Source organism: Etheostoma cragini, chromosome 4 (genome assembly GCF_013103735.1).
Source record: "Etheostoma cragini isolate CJK2018 chromosome 4, CSU_Ecrag_1.0, whole genome shotgun sequence".
NCBI lineage: Eukaryota > Metazoa > Chordata > Actinopteri > Perciformes > Percidae > Etheostoma > Etheostoma cragini.
The window spans coordinates 17,030,933-17,041,673 of NC_048410.1; the positions used below are offsets into that span (position 1 = coordinate 17,030,933).

The window sequence follows — 10,741 nt, forward strand, 5'->3', positions numbered from 1 at the left end:
GGGGGGGGGGGGGGGGGGGGGGGGGAGCACAGCGCATGTGTCCTACAGAAAACACACTCTTCACTTGGTACATTCTTTTGTGTCATGCTCAAATGAACAGAGCTGCATCAGGAGAGCTTTGGTTGAAACTGTTGGCAGAGCTGCCTATTAAAAACAATGTTTTTCCTGTACCTGTTACATTTGTTGTGTGCGTTAAAGCTCACGACAGCAAAGAGACGCTGTTTGTGAATGAATGTGATAGTATTTGGATGCTGCAGGGCGACTACATGAAGACCATGTTAAGTTGTATGTAGTCTCTGTGCTTGTGGGTTAAAGACAATGGCTTGAATTGGCGTGTGCGCACAGGAGTCTGCCTTGCCTGACTAACAGGATCCTCCCTTCCTCAAAGCCTCCGGTCAGACACATTGTGGGGAAGAAGTAGACGATCGCTCTGTGTCGGGATGCCCCAGGGCCAGGTCAATCTGAGTAGCTCACTAAAACCTGTGTAGCTGTACGTAGCGCTGGACGAAACTCATCCATAATTAAAGACAAAAGCTCCCGCACAGAATAGCCGACGCATACAGCTCTGCATTAATTGATGTTTGTTAAAAAAAGTGAGTGCAAAATGTAATGTATGTAATGGCTGCCTCGGGCATAGTTTATTAATAAGGACCCCACTTCATGACAGGCTAGCGAAGCAGCTTGGAGAGGCAGTTACATAAAGTCTGGATATGAACTCCTACTGAGTCTGTGAGCGTGCGTGTGTTAATGTATGTGTGTGTCTGCATGTAGTTGAGAAAGTGTGGGAGAGAAATGAGGGCAAAAGGAAAGGAAAACTAAGGCAAAACAGAGAGACAGAGGCAAAGATGAATATTGAACCAAGTAGAGATTGAGGCAGAAGCTGTAGTAGAGGAACATATGCATATGTACAGAAATTTGTTTTCTTGGGAATACACAGAGTGTCCATCATCGGACTCACCCGCTCTCCTGACCGCGGCCTCTTTTTTGGCCGTGTAGGCAAGGCGTCCTCCTTTGGGTTGGTGTCGATGGCCCAATAAGAGCCCTGCAGAAAGAAGAAAGACCTGTGAGCTGATAAAACATACTGCTTTTTTAATGTGACATCCCTGTGATGTGTGTATGCACTGGACTGAGACTTTCCACTCTGACATGACAGTAAAGAAGTACAGACAGTATCAGATCTTTCTTTGGTATAACATTATTTAGAAATCGGAGGACTCATCTGCTCAAGTTTGTCCTATCAGCCCAAGCCTTTAGTTGAGTTTGTAGCTGGGAGTTTGTGCGGCGTGTGGGTGGGCTTTGTTAGAAAGAAAGGCTTGGCTTTTCCTCCTCTGCGGCTGCTTCTCAATGAGAGGCTGGTGAGGGCAGCTGGTGGTGGTGAAATGCTAAGCCTTTTCTGAAGCTGTACTTCCTCAGCCTCTGGTACTGAGTCAGAGTACTGTTGCCAAGGATGAAGGCTCCACCGTCTCAGACCATGAATCGAGGCAGCACTAGCCCCGCCGTGCTGCTTTCTTCTAAGGTCTGAGCAAGGCTAATCAAGGAGAGGGCTGGCTCTGGGGCTGCAGCTCGCAATTCCACAACCAGGCTGCATTATTTATCTTTGCATTCGGCCCCATTTAATTTATTTTTCCAAAGACTTTCTTTTTCGAAGTCAACAGAAACACAGTACAGATTTTTTTAACCTTAAGGCCCAGCAAGTCCTGAATTTATTTTTAACGTTTCATGTGACCCCTGATCAAATTTGAATTGTCCAGATAAAGTGACATCAGGACCTATAAAATGACTTCCCTAGCAGGGAGAATAAATGTTATTACCATGAGAAATTCTCTGAACAGGAGAGGCCATAGAAAAAACTGTATCTCAAGTATCCATACAATAACTACTGCCTAACGGCCTGTTCTTGTTAAAGCCAACAGATCTGTTTTTTTTGTTTTTTACAGCTTTCATGCACCACTGCTGCAATTGTTAAAATAAAAAGCCAGGGTTGGCCTATATTTGTCAGGGGGGTTACAATTATAAGCTTTAATATGTGTGAGGCTTTGGGGTCAATTAACATTTTCCTCAGAGGGGAGAATAATTCACAGCACAATCCACCAATGATAGAGAAACATCTCATATTGATGTAGGCTACAGTTAAATGCAGCAGAAACACAATTACCCACCCCATGTTTTTACAAGAAGCTTAACTGAAGAATGTATGTTAAGGTGAGAAAATGTGTCTCTATGTGTTAAGATGCAGGGGTTAAATGCAGGGGTACAGATGCAGATGTTTCAAAATTAGGAGCCACAGAAACAAAGGAGATGGTGGCATGTCTTTTAATTGGGGGGGGGGGGGGGGGCATTAAGTCAATCCTCGTGGGAGGGGTGTTTCTGCATTTCCCTACACCCACCCCAAGAGACTTGGCAGGAAAACATATAAAGAGTCAGTAAATTATTCACAACTATCTTGCAATATACTGTAGAAATGCCTAGCAAAGTGTGCCTGTGGAGTCTGGGGCAAAGCCACAATATCCTCTGCAGCCATAAAACAAAGGAGGCTGTAAAGATTGTTTGAAAAAAACAAACAGATCCTGATAAGAGATGTACTCTACCTGCTCTCTTCCCGTAAATGACGCAGCTCATTTTCATACATTAACATGCATTTAGTCATCTAGTTCCCCTTTTGTGTGTAAATATGGAAGACAAACACATCAGGTACACTGGTTATCCTGGAAACTCTAGACCAAATTATGAGACCAAAATATATATATATATATATATGGATTTTTAACGGTAGCCTTCAGAGGCTGAATTTCTACCTCCAAGGTAGAGAGGGTGTGTATGTACAATACCAACTGTCATCTCTAACACCATCTCAGAGAGAGAGAGAGAGAGAGAGAGAGAGAGAGAGAGAGAGAGAGGGAGAGAGAGAGAGAGAGAGAGAGAGAGAGAAAAAGCACCATGACTCTCCTATCTCATCCAACCAGCAGTTCTCATATTCCTGCCACATTACAATATTGATGCAACATATCAAGAGCGGCTAGCGCCTCTTTGAAGTTGTCTTCGGGGGGAAGGGAGTGAGGAAAATTCCAAATTAAACATTAAGGATGCGAGCATGTTGGCCATGCATTTGGAATGGGATCCATACAGCAATAGATTATTTTGTATTTAGTGGAGCAGCTCCCAGGAGTGTCAATATCAGAGGATTACAGCAAAACATGAAATTAGCATTCAGTCCCCATACACAGCTAGGCGTAGCTCTTCATGCATGTGTCGTTGTGTACATGCGTGTGTGTGTGTAATTATTTGTGTGGTTCCCTAAGCATATGTAGCGTATGCTCCGACAGTGCTGGGATAAAATCTGGGTTAGGCTACATATGGTTAGACCTATGCATGCCATCAGATTAATTGGCCTATAGGCTTCTTGTTCATGAACTACTCAGTGGAACAGGGTACATTACTTAGGTTGATGTCACTACAGATTGTGATGTAAATCGGGTTGATAAAGAAACTTTCGGTGGTCCTACTGAGATTCAAATGTCAAATTAACATGTTGGACTATATGCCCTTTAACAGAGAATAAAATAGGGAGCTGAGCAGAGAGCAAATACATTTTTTCCTCAGTAAGTTCAGGTTCACCTTAAGTAAATACTTCAGGGATGCAATATTTTGGAAATGACCTGACTTCTAACCTGTTACGGCCCCATCTCTACCAGTCTGACTTTTTTTTCCATGAGCAACATCTGCTGTCTGTGTTGGTCCGACAAACTAGTCTCTCCTTACATTTGAAATACAATTCTGTGGTGGTTGGACTGTCATAATAGATTACGAGCATACCATGCATTTCCAGACTGTCAGAGTCCTGGCAGCCATTCAAAGGTAACATTTTTCTACCAGAGAGAGCATTAAAACACCAAAATAAATGTTGTAACAGTGGATTCTGTCAGATGACTACCTAAACTAAACATATTCTTCTATTTGTACTTGTTTCTCTCTTCATAATTACATGTATTCTTCTGAGGTTATAATCAAATTCATGTATTAAAAGTCTCACCTTTCCTGGGTCATCTTTGGAGCGAGGCACTTTGAGAAAACACTTGTTCAATGACAGATTGTGCCGTATTGAGTTCTGTGGGCGAGAACAGACAGAAAGAGAAAGGTGGCGAGGTGAGTTAACACATCCAAAAAAATCAGATTACACAAACAAGTCTGTAGTGCTTGAGTGTGGCAAATATCGCTGCCAGCAGCGACAAGGGTAAACAACTTGTTGGCATGTATCATTTAGGTTTAGTCGGAGCTCCTGTCATCGAGGTCAGCTTGTTTCAGTGGCGTGAGATCTGGCCTGCAACTGTGTCCAGATTTCACTTCTCACACATATACACAGAAGCGCAATCTGTGTACAAAGCCACCAGGAAGCCATATCTTTCATCAATGTCCAACAAACTGCATTCTGGTTGCACAACATATCGAGTTCCTTGGATGCCAAAAATAGGAGCCAGAAGGAATCCCACACTGGGATGGTTGCTGATACCAGGGCCTGATATTAATTAATGCTCCAGCGAGCTCCTGTGTGGGCAGAAAATAAATTATGTAGATCATTCTGAAAGTTAACTCATTACAGTGTTACAAGCTACTCCACAGCAGTGAAGAGGGAGGTTCATCCAGCTTCCCGATTGGGGAGGCGAGGTGGGCTGAAGTAGCCACAAGGGCTGGAGAGCGATACTCCAGGCCTGGGTTAACCAGCTACAGCAAGGCCCTCAGAAGCAGCTGGACGTAGGCCAGCTGAGGGCTTACAAAAACCAATAGATGCACACGTTTCTCCACTCAACTTTATGGAGTGGTATTGACAGATGGCCGCACTAAAAAGCTGTAGGATTCTCTGATGAGTTTAACGGATGCAGAAGATAAGGAGAGAGGCACAGAGAGAGAGAGAGAGACCCCCAAGTGCAAAAAAATGGGAGCTGCTTATTCAACAGTATAAGCAATTATACCACATGAGGGATGATAACGGCAGTCTCGTTGTAATGCTGTCAATCTCTCTGGTTAAATCACTTTGAAATGCCAATGCAATCCAAAAGTAGTCTAACACCGTTCTCCAACAGATAATAGAGGGGAAAACTGGCGCCATAGTCAAAACTAAATCCTGTTCTTGTGCCAGAAGGGAACTTTTTCTGAATGTGAAACTCAACCCAACATCTATCTTTTGAGTTTCAAACCATCCTCCCCATAGGCTTGAAAGAAGGTTGCAAAAAATATGCAATATGACTTTTTCACAAAGAATCACATTAAACAAATGGATGAGACAAAATCTGTTCACAACATCGGCTCTCTGTTGCAACTCGCATCAAGTTCAAGTTTAAGACTCTGGGGCTAGCCTGCAGAGCAGCGAAGGGAACTGGTCCTTCAGACCATGGCCGAGCCCTGCACTCACAGCCCTTATTCTACTGCAGGCTGAACTTGTCAGACTACACCCGGACACACTGGCTAGGACTCACTTATGTTGTAAATATTGTTTGTTTAATAGGGTTGCATTTCAAATGTTTGATGACATCGAACTCTGGCTCCCATCAAGGTTTCATTTACTGTATTCATTTTAATTTCATGTCACTTTGGACAAAATCACTTACAAAAATGAATGCAGGGTTTCCCCTCCAATTATAAAGTGAACTGTTGGTCACAGCTTTTTTATTTGTGAATAAATGTAATTCATGAAGTTTTCTTAATCAGCTTTTTTGATTTACAGAATATGATTTTACTTGGAAAACATTGACAGAAGAATAAAATATCTTGACCTGGGGTGTGATGTGTTAATAATCAAGTAATTATTTCACCATAGTAAGTTTTTCACGCCAAGCTTATAAGGCGTTCTCTATATTATTAATAAAGGTCCAAGATGATGTGAAATTGAATAGTGTAAAGTCAAAAGCCTACAAATGTTGTTGGGGGAGCGTAAATCGCTTTTCTGTGTGTTTGTAACATACATAGACACATTTTGAAACATTTTGTCTCACTACCATTGTAATCCAATATAACTGACACAGATTCAAGATAACTATAGTATCTGTTTGATACTTTAAAGATTTTTTTGGGTGGAGTATCACTCGCAGACACCTGAACTTCGGAAATTGAATCCATACAGAAAGACAACAGAACAAAATACAAAAGACAGGGGTAATAAGAGACACATATTCATACAAGTCGTGTACAAGCAGGCTGTTGTATGCCTACACACAAGATTGTCAGGAATCAAAATAAAAATGACACAAAACGGAAGATTCAAAAGAAGATGTAAAATGTACATCTTACCGGCAATTATTTGAATTATCAATAAATCTGTCAATTATTTGTCGATTAACTGATTAATTATTTAGTCTACAACATGTCAAAAGAGGGAAAAATGTCCATCACAAGTTTAGAGAGGACATTATGTCAACTAGAGATATTCAATTCAAAACTATTAAAGACAGTGTTAAAGCTAATCTTCAAGTTCATCTTCATATTGGATTGAAAATGCAATGATTATTGGATTATAATGAAATATATGTTCTGTCCATTGACTAATTGATTCATTGAACAATTTTTTTAGCTCTAATTTATTTTCAGTTTTATAACGGCCACACAGAACATTATCTAGAATTACAGCCTCTGTTACACACCAGAATACATTTATGGAAAGGTCTCTAACCACAAAATACTTTGGTCACACTGCTATCGGATCTCCAAAACTAGATATGGAAGCACTCGGGCTTGTACTGCGATCAGAACTTTATGTGGTCTGAATGTAATCCAGCCACATGATAAAGCCACTTTCCCTCCAAGTAAGAATGTGCAATGCTGTGACGCAGAAAACGCTAATCTTTAGAATCACATCTGAAAAAGTCACATAGACCTGACGACACATGAATCCAAATGCTTTAAGACAGGCAAAGTAATGGTGATCTGGTGGCCCTTGGAGTAACGGATTTACTGATTGACCCAAACGTTGAGCACACACAGACGTGACTGAAGAGCCTGCCCACTCTGCCCGCTCATGGATGCTCTTCCTCTTCCTAGGCCGAGTCTGACTCCTTTACAAAGAACACAGTGACAGCACCATTACAAAGGCCTTTCCTTTCAGCCACACTCTGTCCCTTGCCTACGTTTGTCACAGTTCAACTTTACATGTAGTTCAGTTAAAAAAAACAATGTGAACGCAAAATGTGATCATGCATAGTGGATGGGGACAAACAGACAGGAGGCTCTCAATTTAGCAAGCTACTGTGCTACTTTAAAACCCTGAGACACGTCTAACAGGGTTGTGTCTGAGAGGGAAGGTCTGTAATGCAAGCTGTACAACGCCATGCACACGTAAGTACTTAAAACCATTTTCCCTTCACAGTCTCTAAGTATGTGTGTCACTTGATGCCAGGCGGACAGAAGCAGCTGAACTTGCACAGAGAGGTGGCTCTATCCATTAAGGACCTTCTGCTGGGCCTAAATCATTGATACAGTCAAGCAGCCATGGCTTGCTGCTACATTAGAAGTTTACTTTTTAATGAACTCTGCCTGCCTGCTTTTTTCTACTCCTGACAGGCCCTGTGCCCGCAACATCCCATATTGTGTCAGACAAACTTTTCCCACTGCTTTAGACACATTTGTAGTGTGAAACTAGCAGGCTTAGGGTCATTTGTAGGCAAAGAAATGAACCAGAACAAAAGGGGACTTTAAAATATTACAACGGCAGCAGGGGAAGAAAAAGAAAAGATGGTGACAGCGACAGTTGCTGCATTTGATAGATCACAGTGTATCTGCTGAGTAGGACGGAAAGAGGAGAGCAAGACAACGATAGGCTGATGAAAAATTAAGGCCAATTAGTGCTGCACATATAAATATGTATGCATTTGAGCAGCAGTTCCTTAGATTTATAATTAAGTCTGTGTGAGTACAAAGTATTTGCTTTAGGAGAGTAGGCTTTAAGTTGAGGATTAGGGTATAAGTGGATCTACAGTACAGATGGAAGCGCGGTAGGTGGAAGAGGTCGAAGGGTGTGAACAGTGATACACAAACTGAGTCAGACAAAGCTAACTGCAGGGGTCCTGTCCAAGTGCTGCCCAGCATCTACCTGCAACCCCCACAGAGCTCCTCATAGCAAACCTCTGCGCAAGCCTCTGTGTGTGTGTAAGTGGGATGCCTCCTACACACACCTAAAAAAAACCTCTCACTCACACACACACACACACACACACACGTACGTATCTCCTAAGAAATGGCGGTGATTTAACACACCAGGACAGCAGTGGAGGCGTAAGCAGCTCCGCCCTTGCTGCCCCCCCCCCCGCTGAGGAGCGCTGCAGCTCAGCAGAAGGGCCGCCAGGGGAAAGTAGGTCAGGCTGACCTCTGTGCTCGCCGTGTCAAACGTTCAGAGTGAGCTAAAGGGACAGGCCATGTCAGAGCCCTGCTCCTCACAGCTGGGGAGGAGGAGGCACCCTGTGCACACCGTCAGGGACCCAAGGGAAGGGAAGCGAATTCGGCATGCTGGGACAGACACACGTATGCACACATACAGGTTATGACATAGGGATGAACACCAGCAACCAAGGGAGAGGAAGAGCCACTCTGTGGTCCAACGTGATTTAATTAATGCTCCTGTAGGTTGCTGGCTTTCCCACATTCATCCATCTTCCTGCAACTTTATGCCTCTAGTGTGCGGGGGCTCTAACCAACCAACACATGGCCCACTCTTACATTTTCCACAACTAACACAAACAACAAGAGGCAGTTGTGAGTTTACTTGAAACATTCCAACTGCGAGTATGAAATGACCTAGAGGTGCTCTTGAAGTGTTAAGATTCAAATCCAAATAGAGGGGAACTTAAATGCTGCTGGATTTGCCGTCTTTGTGCTCAAAGTGTTCTACCGAGCAATGCAGTATGTTCGAAAATAGGCAATGGTGAACGGTGTCAGGAAGCAGCGGTCAAACATTACAGTGACCTCTGCTGCAGGACCTGCTCATAAGGCAAATATCCCAACTAAAACTATCCCCGAGTTTAATTTACATTTCCAATAAAGAAAAAGTCTAGGGAGAAAAGAAAAAAGATGCACAGACTCAAGCTCAGTGTGGTAAGGCAAGGTTAGTTTAGGTAACATTGTGTCACAATCTGTTAGATGAATGTAAGGTGGGACGGAGAAAAAGAACTGGCCATTGAGTGGGTGATTGAATGAATGAGTATGTAAAACAGCCAACCAAATGGAAAGAAAGACAGAAAGACCTTTGGGCTGGGTATGTGGTAATGAACATGGACCGTAGGTATCACTAATAGCATCACTAAAAAGAGTGACTGATGTTACAGTAGACACGGAGTGAAAAACATTGGCGGCTGAGGAAGTTTGGCATGTCGCCTAAGATCCTCAGCAACTTGCTGAAAAAAAAAAAAAAAATGCTTTTGTTCAATGTTATTCATTTATAATGTAAATGGTTTGTGTGTCTTTTTAAACTTGACTTTCTGAGTAATAACCGCACAAGAGTCCCTATGTGTGAAAACACAAATGGCAAATAAAGTTCTTGATTCTTGATCCTTGAACTTCTAAAGCTGCATTGTTGAGAGCATCTCGACCAGCTGCATCACCGTGTGGTACAGCAGCACTACTGCTATGGACCGCAAACGCCTGCAGAGAGTGGTGAAGACTACCGGGAAGATCACCAGGACTCCAGGACTGCATCTACCAGCGCAGGGTCCACAGGAGAGCAGCCTCCATCCTCAAGGATCCCACCCATCCCCAGCACAGAGGTAAAGAAGTGTTAAATGCAGGACCACCAGACTAAAGAACTCCTACTGTCATCAGACTCCTAAACAGCAGATAGGAGTTTACACTCCTGGTCCACCTGACTGTATTCAACCGTTTACAATTCTCCAGTTTACACATTCATAACTTGCACTATTTAAATGTGCACTGTTTATTATTACTGTGAAGATTTCAAATTCAGCCTTTTAAAATTGTTTTACTTTCTATATTTGTAGTATAAATTGTAGATTTTACGTTGTTTCTGTTCATTCTGTGGACAGCAAAGGAAGAATTTTATTGTACAGGGAAACATGTTTTCTTTCTGTGCATATGACAAAACTTTTGGATGATGAAAATAATTTTAGCAAGCCTACAAAAGACATCACAATACAGTGTTGAAAACAACATTAAATGGTCTTCTAGTGTTTTACTTCGACAATAATAAAAATCTTATACCGTATAAATGTTCTCAAGTATTTGATTGCAGCAACTTCCAAAATAGTAAACATATTATGTATTTCAACTTGAGTAAGGAGAACCGCAAAATCTCCATATTACATTTTAAAGGAAGGGGGACAGTAATAATCAGAAAAACAGAGTCCAGCAAGCAGAGACACAAAGACAGACACACACAGACAGAGAGAGACACACATATTTTTAGGCCTTTTGTTATTTTAAATGGACCCTGTGACATGCCCACCAACACAAAACATACTCCTCAGCCTCGGGGATCTGCACCGAGGCCACGGAATGTAGCACCTTCCCTGTCTATTTGTAGTGGGTGTGGGAAGGCATGTAGGATGCCACTGCATGCGCTCAGCAAGGCACTGCTTTAAAAAAAAAAAATGTTTTATTGGACACACATACACACAGGGAGAGAAAGGTACGTTCGTACAGGTGCAATCCCTGGACATTTAATCCTGTTAGCTCTAATGGCGTTTTTCCACTGCTGGTAACAGCTTGCCTCGGCTCGCCTCGGCCCGCCTCGGCTCGCCTCGGCCCA

At 42.6% G+C, this 10,741-nt stretch overlaps 1 protein-coding gene and 1 long non-coding RNA gene across 3 annotated transcripts in view; one reads left to right on the plus strand and one right to left on the minus strand.

The window, feature by feature from the left end:
- Positions 1-10,741, minus strand: part of foxj3 (forkhead box J3) — a 40,893-nt gene that overhangs the window by 12,099 nt on the left and 18,053 nt on the right. For both annotated transcript variants that reach the window (XM_034869669.1, XM_034869668.1), the window contains exons 2-3: positions 4,031-4,105; positions 959-1,042 (exon numbers count right to left, since the gene is read on the minus strand). In XM_034869669.1, the coding sequence (XP_034725560.1) occupies positions 959-1,042; positions 4,031-4,105 (159 nt within the window). The remainder of the gene's footprint in view (positions 1-958; positions 1,043-4,030; positions 4,106-10,741) is intronic.
- Positions 5,654-10,059, plus strand: LOC117943504. Its single transcript, XR_004656364.1, has 3 exons — positions 5,654-5,667; positions 7,363-7,365; positions 9,975-10,059. It is a non-coding gene; the product is annotated as an uncharacterized LOC117943504 (long non-coding RNA).